General features: G+C 37.2%; 1 protein-coding gene and 1 long non-coding RNA gene across 2 annotated transcripts; one reads left to right on the top strand and one right to left on the bottom strand.

Moving 5' to 3' along the window:
* Positions 1-42: 42 nt before the first annotated feature.
* Positions 43-21029, bottom strand: LOC149712055 (cubilin-like). Its single transcript, XM_089860610.1, has 61 exons — positions 20703-21029; positions 20535-20643; positions 17369-17424; positions 15012-15238; positions 14824-14953; positions 14708-14755; positions 14530-14640; positions 14402-14461; positions 14300-14338; positions 14028-14233; positions 13830-13965; positions 13459-13762; positions 13304-13396; positions 13094-13236; positions 12852-13038; positions 12671-12786; positions 12193-12612; positions 11962-12124; positions 11696-11886; positions 11468-11624; positions 11067-11414; positions 10798-11011; positions 10603-10733; positions 10360-10546; positions 10133-10296; positions 9888-10069; positions 9674-9836; positions 9422-9603; positions 8824-9358; positions 8467-8651; positions 8237-8408; positions 7836-8171; positions 7634-7766; positions 7376-7575; positions 7117-7307; positions 6854-7058; positions 6589-6798; positions 6351-6530; positions 6106-6287; positions 5908-6048; positions 5648-5850; positions 5030-5589; positions 4778-4965; positions 4542-4710; positions 4262-4477; positions 4075-4203; positions 3891-4009; positions 3343-3768; positions 3106-3280; positions 2889-3044; positions 2632-2826; positions 2222-2569; positions 1954-2159; positions 1724-1889; positions 1458-1660; positions 1223-1379; positions 978-1159; positions 753-915; positions 437-681; positions 252-363; positions 43-190 (listed from the first exon to the last, which is right to left on the bottom strand). Exons 4-61 carry the CDS (start codon positions 15092-15094, stop codon positions 105-107), a joined length of 11232 nt encoding a protein of 3743 aa, XP_089716736.1. The 5' UTR covers positions 15095-15238; positions 17369-17424; positions 20535-20643; positions 20703-21029; the 3' UTR covers positions 43-104.
* On the top strand, positions 19437-21315 carry LOC149712054 (uncharacterized). Its single transcript, XR_016377730.1, has 2 exons — positions 19437-20355; positions 21026-21315. It is a non-coding gene; the product is annotated as an uncharacterized LOC149712054 (long non-coding RNA).
* The last annotated feature ends 1801 nt before the right edge of the window (positions 21316-23116 follow it).

Raw genomic sequence — 23116 nt, 5'->3', positions numbered from 1 at the left:
ATTGGCGAAGTAAGAACGACTGATAGTTTTAACATAAAGTTTAATTTATGACACACTACAATGCCACATGGGTTCAAAAATGAGGATGTTCGACTGTGACCTATTTAGTCCAGATCCAAGTCGGCTCCACGAGTTGGGACAGTGTAAGGTTCGGCCGTATTAACATCAATTTCGGATGGTTTGTTGTAAGCTATTTTTAATTAACCAACGTTTTAAAAAACGAGAATTACTTGCAAATTAGTAAATGTTACCGAAATTGTTCATCCTATAGGATATCTTGAAACCACGGTCGGTATTGTTTGAGTTTGTAACCATTTTTACCAGAACTTCATTGGTCAAGGAAAGTACTGTTGCAGGATTATCCTGAGATAATGTAATGTTATATAAGCCTGTAAGCTTAAATACTTTATCATAATTACGACATCGCCCAACTCACATTTCCGCAAAATCTTGAAATTAATCCGTTATCATTTTCAACTTTTCCGTTGTAGACCTCCACATAGTTTGATTCGCAACCACGTTCCGAAGTCAATCTAAAATCTTCGAAGTGTAATTCCATTGTGTGACTAGAGAGGACGAATATATTCCAAACGCAAGATTCAGTACGATTAACCGGCATCGGATAGAAAGGGCTGTAGAAAACACCCGAATACCCGCGCAAAATACCTCCGCAACCTTGACCTACGACCCCCTCCTCAAAGTTTAGTGTTTTGCAGAGAATACTTTAATCAGATAATACTGTTCAACTATACCTTGACTCGTTGTGGTGTAGATGATAAAGTATTTCCCGTTTGTGTTGGTCTCAGTGTAATGTATGAAAGCGTCAGGTCCACTTGTAAATACAGGCATAGGGTTTGAATTTCCATTGCATATTTCGTTTAGCAATGGCGCAGATTCGTTGGAACCATCCCTAATCTGTTTATGGTTCAATTAGATTTAGAATTTTCATAAAGTAATACAATACAAAAATAAATTACCTTCAAAGACAGGGTGGTGCAATCCGAGGCTGAAGATCTCATATAAAAATCTACGAAATACAGTGAGATTGTCCGCCCAGGGGAGGCGCTAATTACTGACTTGCATTCCCGATGACCGGAACGGAATCTCCTTTCTGGACTGTAAATTTCACCATAAGGTTCTGTGTAATGCCTACTACAATCTGAAGGAAAACAATCTGAAATGAGGCCAAGCCAATATCGAGAACAGTATAATATTCACTCACTTGAACGTTTATACGTCATTGAAAAGCCCACTCTATTAGTTGAACTTCCTGCGTGAAATACTAAAACCAAGCTTCTGGCGGCGTGAGTTACTAAGAAGTAATGCTGTCCACAATAGCGGTAGTGGTAAGGGGTACGTGGCGAGTAACTATTTTGAACCTGAGGTGGAATGTATTCATATGATTACTTGCACTGTTTCTATATGGAACTCTTCTTGAATTTAAAAAAATCGCCTACCCGTCTACCGATGAATACGTCCAAGTACGCGTCATCGCAGGGAACGTCGAAGTGGTTGATGGAAATTTCCATTCTTTCAATGTACCTCTCGGTAGACACAAACTCCCAACGACAACGAATATTTGGAGGATGTGGCAAAGGGTAGTTTGGTGTGGTTAAAGTGTTCACTGTGTCGCTAATGTTGAGCAAGCCACCGCAAAGAGCTATTCATAGAGAGAAAGTTACCAAAAAATTCGAAACGAACTGAATACCTTTCTGAAACTTACGATCTTCGGAAGTATAGGACATTCGGAACCCGGAAAGTTTATCATTGGACATATCTGAATGGAAATGGACCCATAACATGTTCGAGGAAATCTTGATGTCACCAGGATTCGTTGTGCCACAGTAGCGCCCAACTATCGGTGAGCTCAAACCTATTCCATCTCTTAACTATAAGGTATTTGGTTTTCATATGAAAAGGTCTTGAAAATTAAGACTTAGAGTAAAATGATACCTCAAGGTAATCAGCCGCGCAAGGCGTGGTATTGTTCACGTCAGGTATCTGTATCACTTGAAATGTTTCGAAGCTGATTTTGATGACCTTACCTTCCCTACCCGTGATTCTCCAAATGCAATCGACATTCTCATCGTAACGACCGTCTTGATTATAATCCGGGGAATAAATGGTACCAGCCTCGCTGTGCATATTACCGCCGCAACCTTTAATGACGATCAGCGGAAACTCTTTATTAAAGGTATATCATAATCATGCCAATTCTTACGGCGAGTAGCTCTGTATATTGCTTTGAATCCACTATATTGCAAGCTGTAATCCGAATGGAAAGTCACCCTCATTTGGTTACTCCATGATTTTGCCACCTTCTTAACGTTATTGTCACAGTAGGAGTCAATAACGTCCGAGGCACCTGAAGAATTTCCATTTGAAACTCTTAAGAAATCGGTGCAGTATCTTCCGGAACCTTCTAACTCGATGTCAAGAACGCGAAACTCGATGTCGTATTCGGGTGGAACGGTAATTTGCCAGTTACAGTCCAAATTTTTGGTGTAGGTGCTTGGGTAATAAGGTGATGTGAGTACACCACTCATGCTGGTCAAGTTGCCACCACAATCTTAGGAAGCCAAAGATATCTTAGGCTAAGTTCCATTATAATGTTATGCAACATTAAATTACTTGATATTTTATACGTTGCCATGAACCCTCGACGAGGTACGCTGTCGTCTGTTTGGAAAACAATCAATAACGGACCCTGGTTTCTTATGGCAGTTTCTCTGTCCTCGCTCTCTAATCCGCAATATACTCTGGGCGTTACGTTAGTGTTATTTCCTATGTATATTTTCACGCTGTCGTATAAGCAAGTTGGGTGCTCTAAAATTGATAAGGTGTTTCAGCCAGAACTGGTTTCAATTATGAAGACGTTGAAATCTTACGTTCAATATCAAATGTTTGTGTATCAAACTGAAACGTGATATAGTCGTTACTGCTCGAACCAATCAAATATCGGCACTCCATTGAATTGTCGTACATATCCGGATAGCCTGGAGATGTTATTGTCCCGCTAGAATCGGTGTAAGTCGCGCCACAAACTATTCAGGTTGTAAATCGTTACGGCTGGCTTTCCATCGGTCCTTTTAATATCTCACAAACCTGCTTGGTACATCAAATGGAATCCATCGCCCATTACGTTAGCGTCGCTCGTAAAAGTGACTCGTATCTCGTTGGTAGTGCTTAAAATGGAGTGTCGTGTTTGGTGACCGCATATCCTTTCAATTGTATGCCAGCTTTTATCAGCACTTGAATTATCAGCCCGGTTTTCTTCTATCTACGCAAAAATTTCAAAAGAAAATATAACCTTACGTTTTAATTTACTACTATATTGTATACCATTAGGGAATCCTTAACGCAATTGGTGGTATTCTCGATGTCAAAACGCCCCGTAAAAGAGATATTCACCCTGTAGGAGCTACTCAAAGATATTAACCACTCGCATTGAGTATTATTGGGGTAAATATGAGGATAATTTGGCGAAGAAAATTCCCCCCTGCTGCGGACAAATGTTCCACCGCAGATATTGCTATTCGATTTGACAACAATTGACGCGTTAAATCCAATATCGGATGTGACACTGCCGTCTGAACTAAGAATAACTTCAACAGAACCAGTTTTTGAGGTGAACGTTAACGGCGGTGAAGTTAATTCCGCGCAGAACCTCGCTACACTAGGGGACTCATATCCTCGATATCCATCGCGAATAGTTAAATTGGCGTTTTGACAACTTCCACCCAACCTAGGTGGTCCACTGAATGTTATCTAAAAGTGGCGAGATTTTAGAATAAATTCGCTTTATCATAAAGACTACCAACAATAGAAGTTTCGTAAACTATTAAGTATTAAAAGTATTGTTGGTAATAAATTCATTTTAGAATGTATACTTCAAGTTGTTCATCATTGCCACTGCTTATAATCCAAACGCATCGGCTGTTATTGGGATAGCTAGCCGGGAAATTCGGAGAAGTTAGAATCACTGGGGGTCTGAAAAATCCTCCGCAGTCTGCAAGATGTTACCATTAGTAATGCTTAATGTTCATTACGAGTTAAGTGTCATAATTATTGTACCGTAGGTTTTATAGCTGATATTGTATCTTAGATCCCCATAAAAACGAGTAAAACCTCTGACACTTGCTCGTGAACCGGCGAGTAAGATCTCGGTTTTTGGCATATCACAAGTTTCGTATCTTTGGTGATCTGATATAAGATTAATATAATTCTGTTGGTATATGAAAGATTTTGAAATTGATCGTACTGCGGGATTGTATCACTAGCATAGTGACGTTGCAATTGGTATCGTTTCCGTTAGAATAGTCCAGTACTTTCAGGGCGAGTGTAACATTTTCCTGAGGTTCTTCGCTACTAGCGTCTATATCGTGATTGCATTGAGTGTCACCATTATATGCTTCTCTTGGCTGAAGTGCATAGGATGCGACGAAACCCTCACGTCCTCTGATAGTGTCGTCGCAAACTAAATTAATAAAGTCATTGGTCAAGAACTCATTGGAGAGAAATGGGCTATGCAAAAACATTACTGGGGTCGAGATTTGTGGTGTAAGTAGCTTGAAATCCTTCTCCAGGACCCAGTCCCGTAGTTGTAATTAAAATTAGGAATAGATTGTTACCAAAAGACTCTATCGTGTCAATTTCATTCCCACATAACGGAATATCTGACTGATTTCGATAGAGTGCGCCCCTTACGATCTAGAAAATTTTAATTTGGGAGTTTATAAACTTGTCTTGGATGAGTGTAAATTAGGAAAACACTTGCTTTTATGTACTGTGTGCAGTTTCCCGTAATTTGATCTCTGGGCAGGTTAAAGTTGTCGAAGGTTAACTTTATTCTCCTTCCACGATCCACATAGAATGAAAAGCGACATGTTTGAGCTTTAGGATAGGGTTGCGGGAATCGTGGACTCTTAATGACGCCTGAACCGCCCTGAATTTGTTGCCCGCAAACTGATTTTGAATACAACAAACGTATCAAAATCTGCAGAAAGTAATTATTATTCCGGGCTATTACTTATTTGGTAGATGAATTTAAGTGAAAATCCTATCCGGCTTGAGTTGCCATTTGTATGAAACTTGATGTAAATCTGAGAGACTAATGAGCTAAAATTGGACACTCGACTTCCGTTCATCTGCCCGCAGTAGCGTCCAATTAACTCTCCAGATGCCGTTGTGTCGCGTACCTCGACGTAATCACTTCTGGAACAATCCGTATTATCGGGCAAATCGAAACTGGTAAAATTACCGATAATTCCGAGATTTTGGTGTGGACTTTTTATAATCCATTCGCAGTCTCGTATTTTATTTCCGTAGCTCTTTGGAAAATTAGGGCTTGATATGGAGTGAGGGCTGAGTTTAATTCCACCACATTCTGCGATGGTAACATTGGCCGTGAAATGAGCGTGAGCCACATCCTGACTCGAAACGAATCTAAGCAACATGACGTTGCCAGTCGCGTGGAGACTTGATTGTGATTCATGGTTGCAAATGCGTTTTAGTTGGTGAGCATTCATTGTACCACCGTCGTAGGCTTCCAGATAATTGGTTGAATTTTCGTTGTTGTAAGGACTGCACCTGAAGAAATACGAAAATGTAGTTTGATAGTATCATTGGTGTTTCTATAATATCATACTTTCCGCTTTCGAAAGATAAGTTCTCTACATCCAGTCGTATTGCTGTACCCGGTGGCGAAAATACGACCCATTCGCATTGCACGTCATGAGGAGGGTCATTTGGGTAATTCGGGGAACTAACTGTTTCTTTCAGTTTGTCTTGGTTCAAGTGAATTTGTCCTCCACAACCCAACGATATTTCTTCATATTTTAGTTTGAACATCTGCAGAATTTAGCCAATTAATGTCTTCTCAATGAAAATAAATAACTATTCATTTACTGGTGATGCCAGGTTGCCCCCCGTTGCCTGCAAAGTAATGTGCACTTTATTCGAAGAAGATTCAAGAACTGGTGGTAGGTTTCCACCACAGAATTTTCCGGCTCCCAGGTTAGGTGAGTCTGGATGACCTCCGTTTCTTAGCTAAAATAATGACTTATATATTTTTACGACATGTCATTTCATTAATTTATATATTACATGCAAGTATCTTGGTGAACAGGACACTAAGTCAGATGGTATGTTGAATATTTCAAATGTGATTCTAATTGTCCTTCCACGTCTGACTTGAATCAACCACTGGCAAGGTTCGGTACCGTTTCGTCGCGCTGCGAGTGAGTGGTCCAAGTACTTGTTGGAACCCGTTAGAATTCCACCACATTCTGGAAGTGAGAACAGACAGACCTAAGTAGGGAATCTTATGGAAAAATTAAACTTAGACACACCATCATAGGCGTAAATGGATAAGCCGTAGAAATATCGACGTGACGCCAGGTTTCCCGAAGTAAACGTCACCTTCTTAATTCTAGTACCGGTTTGAAAAGCAGATGTAACGTTAAGCCTCTGCTCTCGTCTGCAATAATCATTTATGCCACTTCTATACCATCCAGTTCCGGGTGATATGGCTTAAAAGTAATAACTGAATCTAAATAACCGTTCGAAATTACTGTCATTAAAAATTACCATCATAAACGTTAATAGCGTCGTAGCAAGCACCAATAGATTGTTGATTTAAACTGACATTAAGTACCATGTCAATTTTCCTGCCGAGTGGAGCGATGAATATCCAAGTACAGTTTAAGTTCGCAGGGTAGTAAGTGGGATAACCTGGTGAAGTCTCTGTAGCGTTAGAAGACCTATTTAAGAACCTTAGGGTTCCGCAACTTGTCCCACCTAAATGGATGAATAATTAAATACAAGTACTGATCATTGTTTTTAATAATCTTACCTGGAGTTAAAGTGGGAGGTGGTGGTGTAGCTATGAAAGTAGAATTCACGCCTGTCCATCTTAAATGCCACCGTGATCTTTTGTAACCAATGGTTTTGTACTTCAAAGTTACGACATTGGTCGAAGAGACAATTGAGTCTGGTAGGATAATTCCGCACAGACTTTCGCGTAAAGGTACCATTCTATCATCCTCACCGTCAAAAACCTGCGGTTACCAGGATACAATTGATTACTGATGAGGACTATTTACTTGTTAGACCAACCTCTATATAGGAATTGCAATGTTCGTAGCTTTCCCCAGACCCATCTACTTCGAAAGTTAAGAACTCTAGTGATACGTAGAGAGTAACGTCGACGGTAATAGTCCAAGTGTAGGTTCCACTTAAGTAGTTTTTCAGTGGAAACATCGGTGAAGCTACTTCGCCGACATTACCAGTTAAAGCGATGCCATGAACTGTAGGAAATATTTTCAACAACAATTGGTCAAAATGATTAATAAGTTTAGAACCTGGGCTAACGTACTTGTCACGTAATTCGCTTGAAATCCCACCCCACTTCCCGAATCGTCTGATCTAAACTTGATCCATAATTTATTAACGGCGCTAATGTTGACAGGAATGTCATTCCCGCAGTAACGGCCTAATGATCGCCCATCAGGGCCATTTTCGTGAACTTCTAAGTAGTCTGTATTACAATTTTCATTTTCTTCCAACATGAATAGCCTAAGAAGATGAGGTCCAAGTCAGAGAAAGATTAAACTAAGGTTAAAAAAGTACTTACGTAAATGAGAGCTCAATCTTATTCCCAGGTGCGGAGTTAATAACCCAAATGCAACTACTACTTGGTGGATAGTTTGCTGGGTAGGACGGACTGTAGAATACACCCTCTGGTGCCGTTAGCCTAGCACCACAAGCTTTCAAGAAAATGTTTATTTAAGATATCGGAAATTTTGAAGTTGATTGCTCGGACTAAATCGACATACAGTTAATCGCGTTGGTATACGCGGCTTTAAATAAACCATAGTTATGAAGAGAAATGAAAAGGTTATTTCCACGCGATATGAAAGGCGCGGGTATGGCATGTCCACAGTATCGCCCAATCAGAGAGGCATCTTGAGTATGCCCATCTCGAACGTCCATGTAAGAGGTCGAACAGTTTTCCGAATTGTGAATAACCATTTCTGTTAATGTTAGACTGACGCGTTCTCCTTCGGGAGCGGTTAAAACCCAACTACAGTTGTAATGGTTGACAGAGCCATGAGGATAATTTGGTGACGTCAGGTAACCATAACCATTGACTTCAATTTGGGCTCCGCAAGCTTGACCACAATGGTTTCAAACTTAGTAAAGCTATATTTTATAAAATAAAAAATAAAACCCTTACCCGCTTTGAAGGTAGCTTTAAAGCCTCTACCAGTCTTATTCTCGCTAGTAAATATCAACACTTGTACACTGGAAACTTTTGATATAACTGGAGTGTAATTTGCTGGCAAAGAAGAACCGCAATGTTTGAATATTGTTTTTCGATTCATATCCCACCTATTTCCCTCATTTATCTAAGAAGGCAAAGGCTGGTAAATTGTTATTCTTCGTAGAATCTTAAACAATATTTACCATGACATAATTTTTGACGCATCCTGGATCGCTAGGTATATCGAAATCATGAAAATTTATTTCGACTAAATGATTTTCAGGAACCGAAATCCAGTATGTGCATATTGTACCATTTGGATAGTTATTGGGGTAATTTTTCGTGACAATTGTGCCCTGATTAACTCGGCGGTAGAAGAATTCGCACTCTGGAAATTGATTAGAATTACATGTAGGAGTTATTAATTAAAATGAACAAGTATGATCTTTGATGATATTTTGTCCACATTCTACTTACGAACACCTATTGGACAATATTAACTATAATAATCATCATAGATCTCTTTACTTGTTCATTCTACAGCAGCGGTCCTTAAGTACCATTTGAAGCGTAATAATTGACTTTAAATCCTCTCCCGGTTATGGTGTAATCACTATGGAATCGGAGCATCATTTTATTTCCATTCAAAGTAGTTTGCATGTGATCTCCCTTATGACAAAAATCGTGTAGCTTATTGGCTTTATCGTCTAAACCATCATACACCTTTAAGGTGTCGAAAATGCAGCCTTGTGAACCCTCGATATCCATGTCGATAATGGACAAATGGATAATGGATCCCGGTTCGGTGATTATATGCCATTCGCATCTCATGAGAGGTGAATAGCCGTTAGGGTAATTGGGTGACGTAATAGAGCCTTGTTGTTTTCGGAATTCACCGACGCAGCCCCGAACAGCGTATTCTAACCTAAAACCACGTTGCGATTGGGATTCGTCACTAACAAAGCGAACGATAACTTTCGAGGAGTTAATCAGAAGGAATGGGAGCGTATTTGGGGTACCACAAAACTTGGCAACCGACTGAGGCGATGGAGGTGGTCCCGAACTTGATCTTGGGGTGGGTAATTGTTGAAGAAGCTACGTGAAAGTTAACATTTTAGAGTTAATCTATTTATCTAATTAACTTCAACCAGTAATTACCTCTATTCGATCAAACTGACAGTCGGTATCATTTTCAAGCATTAATGTTGAAAAGGCGATGGATATGTTGTTTCCTTCAAGCGCGTTAATCTCCCAAGTACAATTATAATTATGTGGATAGAAACTCGGAAAATTCGGGCTTTCGATAACGCCACGTATTCCGCTTAAAATATTGTTACAGTCTAAGGGAAAACATTCGATACTTAAGCGTAAATCTTCATGTTTTGAACGCTATAATGATAATAATCTTACTTGCGTGGTATGCCAAATTGAAACCACGCCCACTGACGCTAGCATCCGTTCGAAAAACAATATAAAGGACATTTTGGGAGGAAACGATAGTTCCGGGATTTTGCCGAGTGTTACAAAGTTTGGGGGTCAAGGCTAACGCTTGATCGTCATTGCCATCGTGAACCTATCAAAAAGTGAATGTCTAACACTTTTTGTCATTTTACAATTAACTCACTCTTATGAAATCCCATTCGCAATCTGAATTTGGTTCAATGTCTAGATCGACCACAACCAAAGTGATTCTGGAACCCTTGGCTACTCTGATGACCCATTGACATTCAGCGTTATTTGAGTATGGAGACGGGTAACTCGGTGACTGAATCGTTCCAGATTCGGCCGTCAAAACACCCCCGCATCCTACGTTTTAATATACAACTTGTGATTTAAATGACGAAAATGCTAAAGACACCATTGACGAACCAGTTGAGGCTGAATCGTAAATAATTTGGAAGCCCATTGCCGTCGAGCTCGAGTCGGTAGTGAATTTCAGATACAATTGATGATGATGGGATATGATTGGATTAGGCGTAATGGTGTTCCCACAAAATGTCTTAATCAAAGGTGCGCTGCCTGTCAAACCGTTCCTGTAAATTAGGAAACCATATTTTACTACTTATCCTAAAGAGTAAATACACTGGGACACTAACCTGATTTCTAAACTATCGAATCGACAATTAGAATGGCTTTCTATGGAAAATGCGGTGAAATTAAGCCTTATTTGTCTTCCGGTCGGTACTTCAATTGTCCATATGCATTCACTATTGTGAGGATAATGGTTTGGATACCCTGGTGACTTAATGATGCCGTACTCCCTCTTGTAGTTCCCGCCACAATCTGATTAGATGAAGCAATTAGTCCAACTCACTGGTGAACTTGTCCAAGAACCTTACTGCGGCTATAATCTTGCATAAGATAACTTGCCAAAAAGCCATCGCGACTAACTGAATCATCGGCTGAGAATTTGACATAAAGCTCCCGATCAAAGGATGTCAAACTTGGCGGCTTGCGTGTCCCACAATATCTGTGTCAAAATGTCAAATAGTTAACTATGCACGACAAAGACACGAATCCTTGGACTAACCAACCTTCCTAACTGATGGTAATCAGAATCTTTAATCTCAACATAATCAAAGGTGCAATTCTCACTAAATTCAATATCGAAGAAATTGAAGGATAGCTGAACAACGTAGCCTTCAGGGGCACGAATTAGCCAATTACAGACTGTTCCGTGCGGATAGTTGGTCGGATGACTCGGTGTAGATATGACGCCATTTCTTTCGGTTAAAACTCCCCCACATCCTAAAAAATTAAAAAAAATTAACTCGAGTCAAGAAACATCGGTTTATAATCTTACCAATCTCGATTCCCGAGTAATTGGCTTGAAAACCTGTAAATTGTTGAGAGTTATCGGTTCTAAACACCACCAAAAGGTGATTGTAGGTAGACGTTATGGGTTCGGGTATGTAATTTCCGCTCAATTGTCCTAGTAAGGTGCCATTTGGTGAGCCGTTATCGTAAACTTCTAGACAATCGTAGTGACAGTCGGGGTCTTCTTCAATGTCAAAGTGCAGAAACTCTAGATGAATTAATCTTCCAACGGGAATTTGAATGTCATAAGTACAAACTCTCGATCGAGGATAGTTATCCGGAAAGTACGGTGATTGAATTAAACCAGTTGGTGAAGAGTAATGACCTCCGCAAGCTAAAATTTAATGAATTAGCTCTGTTCAGATATCTGTAATGGTTTTTGCTTACTTGTTATGTAATTTAATTTGAAACCATCATAAGTGAAAGAAGAGTCGGACTTAAACTTCAACCACAGATTATTTCCCTTTGAAATAATTTTAGGAGGTATTGTCCTACCGCAGAAGCGTCCTTTCAGTTCAGCATTCTCATCTTTTCCATCTCGAACCTAATAATCAGTTGAAGGTTAGAATTGATTGTAACTGGATTCATTATGGTCTCTGGAAATACTATACTAACTTCTATATAGTCCCATTTACAATTAGAATGGCGTTCCAAATGGAATGATTCAAAAGTCAATTCGATTTTGTCCTCGGGGTGAACCCTAATAAGCCATTCGCAATTCATGTCTATTAAATAGCGGTTAGGGAAGTTTGGCGATACAACAACTCCGCGATCTGCAGTCAAAATTCCTCCGCATCCGGGAATACCTTTTTCGCGAACAAATTACAATTACTTGTGGAATATTTCACGCTACATTATATTTGCATATTGAGGATACTAACCTGGCACTGACGAATAAACTAAATTAAATCCTTTATCGCTCTTAGATTGATCCGAGTGGAAGTGTATTATGGCGTGGCTTCCCGACGTAGTCAAAGGTTCAGGTACGGTAGAGGTACAATAACTGTCTAGTATTCCGCTACGAAGGTTAGCTCCATCATAGACCTATTGTTAATATCTCAGGGAGTAAGGATCTTGCTTGAATATTCAGTTAAATATCTCGCTTTACTTACTCGAACAAAATCGAAGGAGCAATTATCATGTGATTCTATGGCCAGGTGACTGAATTGCAGTTGTATTCTCTTTCCGGGTAATACTTGTAAATACCAGAAACAATCCCTGTTGTTCGGGTACTGTCCTGGGTAACCTGGAGAAGAAATTGTACCGAAAGGAGCTGTAACATTGCCACCACAAACGGGGTCCGTTGTGTTCCACGTCATTTCAAAGCCGTCAGAGTTCATAGTTGCGTCTGAATGGAACCATAAGTAAACTGTCCCATGTGTGCTTTTTAAAATTTTATCTTGAACCGATCCACAGAGACGATTGCCAAGTATCGGCGAAGACTGGCTATCACCGTCGTTAATTTGTATAAAATCGAATCGACAATCTGGTGATGGTTCCGCTTGTATGTAAGTGAAGTGAAGAGATAGGATCTATCATAAAAACTGTGCGATATTCAGTCCGAAAGGAATACCTCATGAAGTTACAAACCTTTCCAGGAATTGTGGTACTAATGGTCCATGTGCAATCAGTATTGTGGGGATAATGCTCTGTATTTATTGGATATCTTATGGCGCCAGTTTCGGCAACAAAAGTACCTCCACAATCTTAAAATTAATTTATTTAAATTAACGACGTATAATCAATTTACGGGGAATATGTGTCAACTCACTCTGAACTTCTTGTTCGCAAGTTGGACCTTGCCAACTTGAAAGGCAGTAACAAGTGTAACTTCCCTGAACATCTGTGCAAGTTCCCCCATTTTTGCACGGATTACTCGAGCAAAGACTCGCCACTGTCGCGCACAAAGAGCCGGTAAAGCCAGAGTAGCAAATGCACGAAAAACTGTTGGCTTGAGGCTGGCGGAAGAGTTTTTTGACAAAATGTTCAAACCATTTTAGAAATTTTACTTACTATACACGATCCGTGTACGCATGGGTTACTATCACAGGCAGTACCTAATTGTCCCGGCTGCATCTGCTGGCAACCATTAGGACCAATTCCATCTCCATTATAGCCGGCTGGACACCTACACTCTCGATATCCAGCGTACACAGCTGTAAAGTCAAAATTTCTTGCTGATTAACATCAAAACCTAATTAACTAACCATGAGCGACGAGTACCATTATTCTCAACGCAAGTAGCTAATGGGTGGCAATCACCATTTCTAAGACTACACACTCCTGGTACGCAGTTTCTACCATCTCCAATGTAGCCTAATTCCAAAAATATCAGTTAAGGAAAGACTTTCATAACAAAGAATTAGTTAAGCAATTACCTGGTGGGCACCGTCCACATCTGAATGAACCCACTGTATTCTCGCAGGTAACATATGGCATTAAGGAACAGCCACCGTTATTATTCATACACTCGTTTATATCGTAACAACTTTGTCCATTGCCTTCGTAACCTGGTGGGCAATGACCGCAGTGAAATCCTCCTCTAGTATTGAAACAAGAAACCCTAGGGTTGACGGAACAGTGAGGGGGCCCATTAGGATCACACTCGTTGATATCAGTGTCGCATGCTCCAGTACGATTGTTAATTGTCCATCCTGGATCGCAGACACATTTGTAACTAGGCTAAAATTACGGTCGGGATAAACTTTCGCATAAACATAAATTGTTTTATTTTATGCAATTATGTTACTTCATTTGCACGGGTACGCTGGTAGCTAATGCAATGTCCATTTTGGCACAGGTCATGATTATCTTCGGAGGGTTTACTGCAGTCATCGTGTTTGGTGTTGCAATCAAATCCGTGGAAATTCGGTGTGCAGAGACACCTTTAGAAAATCAATCGTTTAACCTTTACCCTTACCATTTGAAAAATAATGTGTTTAATTACTCGTATCCTCCTGGTTTATTGACGCAAGTACCACCATTTTGGCATCCTAATTTAGTTCCTCGATAAAGAGAACATTCGTCCACGTCTACCGAACAAGTGCTTCCTTGCCAAGCATCAGTGCACTGACAAGTGAAACCGTTATAATTGTCAAAACAACTTCCCCCGTTTTGACAAGGATTACTGGAACACTCGTCTCGATTTAGGAGCTATCCATATGAATTGCGAGGTTTTAAAAACTAATTGCCGTAGCCAAAATATTCACTAGTCCATACCTGTGCAATGCGGCTTAGATTTCTATTAATATCCACAACCTTTAAAGCGAGTTTAATACTTTTAAGTAATCCTTTCTTAGATCAAGTTTGTTTAAACCCTACTTTTCGTGTTAATCTGCTTAAACTCCAGCCTCTTCTGCCACTTCCAGCGATTATCGAAACCTGTTCATAATTGAATAATGTAGTCTTGAACCGAAATAGACTCAATTAATGCATTTTAAACACTCAACCGTTATGGTAAGGTTGTCGACTTTGTTTTGTAGTTCGCGAAAGCTGGACACGACATTATCCATTTGGTCCAACCGTGATTTTAATTGTTCCAGCTGGTTGGTCAAAGCGGTCTACAAGATACATAGCCATGTCTCATTTTTATTGTTGATTAACTAAAGTTCTTAAATAATAATTTACCGCGTCTATGGTCCTAAATTGTTCCAAAGCCGTCACTGATGATTGCGCCTTAAAGTTAATGAGATGTTTAATAACTAACTTTAATTCTAAAGTAACCACAATTTAAGTATACTAACTTTTTTAACTAAATCTTGCAAATCTTGATTATTAATAAGAATTTTCCCGGACCCATACGGTCGAAAACTGATATCATTATTGACACCAGATTGAAAAACTAAGTGTCCATTTTCAACAATAATTCTTGGCCTTCAAGATATAAAAATTATAATTATTTATAAAAAATATTATTGCTATTAAAACTTACTGATTTTGGTAAGGATCTTGAATGCCATGCACAAATACTATTAGAAACATTGCAAAATGCGCTAAGTTGAATACGTAAAGCATTTTGCGTTCAAGCTTCTTAAAGAAAATCCAACCGGTAAAGCTGGTTATTTAACCATGGGCGGCTAATAAACCAAGTGTGTTCCGTTAAAGGCTCGAGCCTTGTATAACAAATTGAGAATAATTGGAAATTTTCATCACCGACTCCTTAAATTAAAGACAAAGGGGTGGTTTTATCTGAAAGACGATATACTTTTATATTCATTATCCGCCCCTTTCCTTTTGTATCGAATTTCGCATTAGACGGACATAAGTTTTGAATACTGAGGTTTAAATAAACACCCTCTTCTGTAAGATAGAATTCCACCATAATAAGCAGATAAATTACAGCCAAAACTAATTCAAATTAAATTTCTACTCGTTATTATATCTATATAGTTACTTTAATCATAAGTTCATAAGATATGTTCCATAAGTTTGTCACTGGTTAATGAGAGCTTGTCATAGATTCTCGTAATGCGACGCCCGTAAAGGGGCTGTCAAAAGCTTAGTACACACTAAATAGGAAGATGGACTGCAAAACCAGGTGTTGACAATTCTCGCTTATCGTTCTCGAACTAGCTCTCAGTAAGTTTCTAACATTACGAAGCATAGGAAGTGTCATACTTATGGTACATCTTAGAAACTTTATGCTTTAATGTATTTCTTCCAAAATGGTGACGCAAATCAATAAATTTTTTATGAACGAATAACCGTCATTCTCTCATTCTTGTTAAAGGTAACTTATTCTTGTAACTTATGGTTTATTTAAATAAGGAATTGATACTTCATGGAATTATTTAAAATTAAAAATTAATTTACTGTATAAAATTATATTGGGAGCTTTCGGACCGCGGTCCTTCATCAGCATAGTTTTAATCTATACCGATTTAAAAAAATTTCACAATGGTTTTTCTATTTACTTTTACATTAAATCCTCCCCACATGTTCAAATTTAATGCACCCAGGGATAGATTTAATTTTAGAAGTAGGAATGGAGAACAAGGTAAACTGGGCGCGCGTCAAAGTCTCTGGGTATGAAAGAAGAGGCGGGTCATAGCGACAGAGGTAAAAAAGCATTGCGTATTTTTCGCCGTCCCCGTCAGCAACGTCATCAAAACGTAGTTTAAGTGAGCTAATAAGATATTTTAAACTTTTCGTTACGTGTTGGAGGGAGGGGCTCTATACTGGGCTATGAGTCGGACTGAAGTAAATACTAACCGTTCTCCATTCCTACTTCTAAAATTAAATATATCCCTGATGCACCTTGATCTAAATTTAAATTTCCTCTATCCCTAATAAACACTGATTCTTTAGAGCATCTCTTGTACCAATTTGTCTCTTGATAAAACGTGATAACGAAGATTTTTCATGCTCTATGTACCGAAAACCTACGTATTCAAAATCATTTTGATCAGTTCATAATGATAAAGTAAAAATAGGAGTTGTAAAATCATTTAAAAACCGAATAAAATGTTTGTCAGATGAACCACAGGTCAAAAAATAAAAACAGGTCAAAAGAAAAATTTATCAATAGTGTATGGATATCCACTTAATTGACCAAATATTTGGGAGTCGTGATGTCAAAAAAAGTAAATAAATAAGCCTAATGAAAAACCAGAGCACATTATATTCTAACCTTATGTTAAAGGAATTTCCGAGAAGACCAAAGGACAGTTAAAAAACCTACTGTTACCTTGGTTAGCAAAATAACGAACACATTTAAATCATAATTAATTAATAATAGACCTGGAATAGATGAAATGAAAAACTGATGTGGTATATGAAATTGAATGTAAATGTAATAAAAAATACATATGACAAACAAAAAGACAACTAAACAAGTTGACCCAAAGGCTGGGCCATAATGGTAGCCGCATCGTTATCTATTTAATTAGCACATAAATTAAAAAAAAGGAAAATGAAGATCCCATAGATACAAATTCAGAAGTATCCTACCCCAAGAATACAGAAATACCCGACCCCACAAATAAAGACGGTTCTTCCCCCCCCCCAACGAAACTTTAGAGATAAACTAAAGTATGATATTTCAAATTTTCCTAGAATCTTTATGGTACAGTGGCACTGCCTGGCAGAGTGTCTCACTGCTGCGCTGACAAGCATTTTCTGGATGTGTCACTAATATAATTAGTAGAAGACTCGATAAAAAGCACTTCATTTTATTTTTTACCCTCCATTTAAAATATATATTGAAGATATGATAATACATTAAGCTATAAAACAAGCTGAGAAAAACACAAGTTTACGTTTCGCCCCAAAAACCAAAATATATCTTACCTAAATTAATTTTACCTCTTCAGCTTCAGGGTCAGTTTGAGGTCATCTTGAGCTATCTACAGAAGAATAAAGCGTGAAATTGTTTAATAAAATGACTTTAATTACAGAAAAATTTGTAAAATTATAATTTTTTTTTACTGTGAAGAATTTCAAACCATTACATGATTTTATTTTTAATTATTTTTTAATAGCAGCAATCATAGCATTAAAATTCTAATCACACTTAAATCTAACCAAGAAGTCACAGATTTAGTTTTAAAACTACATTTAAAAAGTCATTTAACATCGAATCAAGTGTACTATGCTTATGATTTCGTGAGTTCCTAAAACTAAACCAAGGCTTAACGAAAAGGCAAAAGCACAAGTTTATCATGCCTCTAAGTAGAGAAGTGGCTGGTACTCCTATGGCAATAGTGTTTGTCTGGCTCCCTTTAATGAAACCCTATACTCTCTCCGTATCATTTATCACCTCAACTTCAATACAAAATTGTACCGCCTAGCCTAGTGTTTCTTTTATCCCTTTTAGAATGTTTCAGGACCGAAACCGCTTCTATTTTTTTTGGGGTTGCTTAAGTAAAATTCGTTCCCCCCCCCCAATGCCTGCCTATATGAAACATTAAAATCTCCCTTATTCCATTGGATGATTTCTTTTCATGAGACCAATTTAGTAATCGTCTCGACCACTTGGTGGCTGCACCGCGAAAGAAATTTCAAAATTTTCTCTCTTCGGATCTTAGCGCTATACGAGCTCTGACGTCACAGTAGCCTGTAGAAGATGCCCAGTGTAACCCATATTTGTGTACTTAGAGGCACGATAAACTTATGGTAAAAGAGATAGTGGAAAACATAGAGTAAGATAAAATATTAAGTCCCTCCTCCGTTTCCACCCTCCACCCACCCATGAGGGGGATTGTCAACAATCACGCGCGCACCGGACGCCTTTTTAGGCCTTCTTATAGTAAATTCTTTCTTGCTCCTACAAAATCATCCCCTAGACAAACTGACTTTATGTTCAGCTTACTTACGCTTCCTGAAATGAGTAAGGTAGCGAGAAACCAGGTAGTGGATTGACATGATAGATAAAGTTAATCTATTATTATTGTAAAAAGGCATGTTCAAAATCAATTTCTTTAATTTATTTAAAATTTTGCACAATTTAAAGTAAAGAAAAAACCAAATAAATAAAATCTCTTTCAAACGCTAAAATGAATAGGAACAAATAAAACGCTAAAATGAATAGGAACAAAATAAATATAAAACGCTAAAATGAATAGGAACAAAATAAATATAAAACGCTAAAATGAATAGGAACAAAATAAATATAAAACGCTAAAATGAATAGGAACAAAATAAATATAAAACGCTAAAACTAATAAAAACAAAATAAATAAAAAACGCTAAAACTAATAAAAACAAAATAAACAAGATGGCCCCGGCCATATTATGCTTTGCGCGCCCTCTTTTGGCTAGAACTGGTGTGATTCCGGCAAATATTTTTGGCGGTATTCTCTTTTTCCTTATCAAATATCCTTTCGATTATGAACAAAATCAATTTAGTATGACTTTGGTTTAATATAATCATTGACCTTAAAATAAATTCTTTAACAAAAACAATTACAGTTGTTTTATACTATACAAACTATTTTTGAATTAGTATTCACAATAAAATCTTTCTAATGCGGTTTGATAAACTCAATGATAGTTTCGACAAAGCAGTTTCAACGGTTATTTTCAGTTACAATTTTTTATAAACAAACATGATAATTTGTAGATTAAATTATAAGCATTAGTATTCGCAACAAAATCGTTCTATTAACGTCTGATTACTCAAATAACCCTTAATAATAAATTGGACCAGGCAGTTTGTAAGGTTCTTTTCACATACAATTTTTGATAAACCAAAATTATTATTTGAAGTTTAAATTTGCCTGTAAGCGTTCATAATAATTTATTTAATTATCTGTTGTTTTAACTTATAATAAGTGTAGTCAATTACTTACAATGACTAATCTTAATAGTTTCTTAAATAAATAAAAAACGTTGACGTTGCAAAGCCACATAAGTATGGTTCTAAATGCTATTAATAAACTTAAATCTAATTCCGCGCGCGAAAAAGGGCGGAAAGGCACCCAGCCAGCCTGCCAGCAAGGGCCGGGCCAATAGTTTTGCAACTCGAAGCGCAAAAGCAAAAACACAAATAATGTGATATGAAGTTCAAGTATCATTTTTTTCCTCTTGTTGATAAATAATATCCAATGCCAAAATTGTAAATTCAGTATTCAATCCACAATATATTTAGGTCTAATGGTCCAAATGTAATGAAACTTTAATGAGAGATGTGCTACTATCTATTATATCTAAAAATGGTTAAAAACTTTCAAATTAATTAGTTTTGTCAAAATGATAAATTTAGTACTTTCAGGCCCTTTCCAAGATTAAACATATCGCTTACACATGGCACTAAAAATCCTGTAACTAAACCAAATTACAGGCCATAAAGCTTACAACACATCTAAATGGGAAAGTTCAGAAAAGCCCTTGTGTTTCTACCAAGTAAACGTTACTATGTTAAGAAACTAACTGAAAGGGTGGGGGAAAAGTATCACAATATCAGTTACTGTTGGTAAAAAAAACCAGGATTTACTTGAGATATAGTTTTAAATTATACTTAGTTGTCAAGCAGGTCCAAGAAGAAAAAAGCTTCCTCTCAGCGGTATTCTACTTTTTCGATGACATTCTGAAGCTTCTTGCGAGGGAGACCTTACATTTTAATGCAATAATTTTTTATCAGTATCATATGGTAACGAACGCAGAACGTTCTCATTATATGTGTTATTCAACTGATCAGGTTTCGCGAGACCTGCCCCTCGGCACGTTTACAAATCTAAGAATATTGGTCCAAGAGGTCTTGGTTTTATAATCTATTACTCTCAAAAAGGCCTGTTTTGGACAAGGATGGGGCTGGGTTTCTTTCTTGGAAAATGGTTGTAAGTACTGAATTGTGGATTAACTACTGAATTTACAATTTTCACATTACTGAATTTACAATTTTCACATTACTGAATTTACAATTTTCACATTACTGAATTTACAATTTTTACATTAGAAATTCATTTTTATTCAAATATTTATCCTATTTAATGTAATAGAATAGATTGTAACACACCTCGGGGTGAAATTTCAGGACATTTGGATCAGTAGATCCGAAGATATCATCAGTTTGGCCTTTCTTTAATCTTTTTAGTATAATAAAACACATTGAAACACACGTCTCACTACAATTTAAGGTCATTTGAATCAATAGGTCAAAGAAAGGATCTGGAAAAATACCTACCTCCTCCCATAAAACTTAATGTTAATTTTCGGTTCCTTCGAATTTTCTTAAAAAGTCGCGCTTATACATATAAATCGAATTCTTTGAACTGGGGGTGTAGTTATAAGGAAAAATGGGGGTGGAATGCTCTGAGAGTCGGAATGAAGGCTGGTTATCTAAGTCAGATCTAGGCTCTATTTAGCGCCATCATGTCGGCCTAATTTTAATACATATGCCAAAGTAATTTTAAACTGTTTTGCTCATACATAAAATTTACAATTAAAAAACTAAATTTAATAGATAGTTAACAATGAATAATTATTTCTTCCAAATTGCTAAAATAGTAGTGTACGTAGATGACGCTACAATAGGGAAACGCCGGTAGGCTGCTAGGCATAGAAAAGCGTCTGCAATCAGCAAGGAAGTGAGTTCGAAGATATTTTTTTGCAAATTTTGAAATTTGGTTCATAACTGTTGCGTTTACGAATGGGATGATGATATTGATATTGTTTCTTGATGTCTAGATAATTGTTTTCCTTCTGGTGAGAGAAACAAGTACATTTATTTCTGAACTCATTACTTAATGTGAAGTTGTAGTATTAGGTTTTGAATTATCATGTTAACAATGCTTATTTTTATTACGTTTATAAAAATAATATTGAACTTTTTTTCTTAAAGTTAGTGATCATAAGTGATGATTAGTAATTGATTACTCTAATTAGTTAAAATTAAGAAGTTATTAAATAAATTATCATTAACGTATATAGGTAAATTTAAACTTGAAACGATATTTTGTCTTTGGCAAATATGTAACTGAAAAGAATCCAATTAAGAGTTAATTAAATAAATTATCATTATCGTTTTTAGGCAAATTTAAACTTAAAATGATAATTTTTCATTGTCAAAATTTGTTACTGAAAAGTGAAAAGAACCTTAGAAAGTGCTTGTGCTTCGTAAAATTTATTATTAGGATTATTTGAGTAATCAAACGTTAATAGAAAGATTTTATTGCGAATGCCAATACTAAAATTAAACATCAAATTATCGTCTTTGTTTGTCCAAAATTGTAACGCGCTTAAAGAGAAAAAATAACTTTTTAGACTTTAGCTTATCTAATCCCAAAACCTAAATTCCCAAATTAAATGTACAGGTATGGTTAACCTCAAAAATGTGTCTGTCTAGAAGCACTTGCAAGTTAATTTAATTAACTTACAATATAAATATTTATTTATTTAATTCGAACACTTACAGAGATGGTAATATCATAAACTTGCTTAGTTACAGAGGTTTCCCTGATACACTCTCGAGAGACTACGGTATTAATTTCTTTTGGTTTACAAATCTAATATCTCTTACTTTAAAAATGTGTTTAGTTTTTACATAAGCATATCATACCACCCGTAAGCGTGAATCGGCGGGAAATTAGCCACAGGCATTGTCTAGGTAAAACTCGGGAGACAAGTCTTCCTGGTGGCACAAAAAGGAAACTTTATTCAAATCGCGCAAGGGATGCTACCGGAAGCTTGGGAATAAATACAAGGATTAATATATATCTTACTCTTACCTATTATAAGCTCTACCTCTATTAATACTTGTAATCATAACAAACATTATCGTCTGCTAGTGGGGCTAAAATGTGGATTTTGAAGTTCTCGTAATAAAGGCATGCGGCAACCTACACGTTTATCTTTTGTACTTATCCTATTCATAAGAAACCTGTTGTACTGTCTACACTTATCACTAAGAGTTTTTCCCATTTTCTTTAAAAATTCGAGATAATTTGCTGTTCCTAATCTTAAACAAACAACGTAAGTCTTAAAAGCCCGTACTAACAAAAGCGCATAGATAATCAGAAAGTGAAGAACGAGAAGCCTAAACCGCAACGTGAAAAATGAGTTCCCCATAGTCGATTCAAGATTTCCGTCCCCCTTACAGAGCGACGGGAAGAGTTGGTCTTATGCCGCGGCGGAGAGTTACTTTCGCGTAGTTTTAAACAAGGTACATGCGTAAGTTGGCTCGAAAATATAGTTCACTTATTTCTTTATTTTCATGTCGTCTGCTATAGTTTAATTCCAAGGCTTAATATAATCTAGTCATTTAGGTAGCCGGGAATCGGCACATTTGTCAAAATGTCAGATTTGAATTTAGCAAACATTTTAGAAAGCTACGAAAAGGATGACTTTTTCCTGATTGATAAAGACGGAAAACTTAAAGGTGCAATAGAATGCATGAAAAACAATATCAAAATTCAACTTAACGAAACTTGAAAATTCCACGACGATTGAACCGAAAGAGCGCTAAAGAACAACCGTTAAGCCTAGTTAAGCAGCCGATTTCTCAATAGTATTCCCCACTATCCCCAGGAGCCGCTACCATCGCGAACTACTTTCCCCTTGTCACGTGACATTAACGATGACCTAATATATCTCTGATTC

Source organism: Phalangium opilio, unplaced genomic scaffold (genome assembly GCF_054372755.1).
Source record: "Phalangium opilio isolate 3A_F unplaced genomic scaffold, DU_Popi_V2 ptg000011l_1, whole genome shotgun sequence".
Classification (NCBI taxonomy): domain Eukaryota; kingdom Metazoa; phylum Arthropoda; class Arachnida; order Opiliones; family Phalangiidae; genus Phalangium; species Phalangium opilio.
The sequence above is the reverse complement of the archived record's forward strand: the minus strand, read 5'-3'. Positions and strand labels throughout refer to the sequence as shown.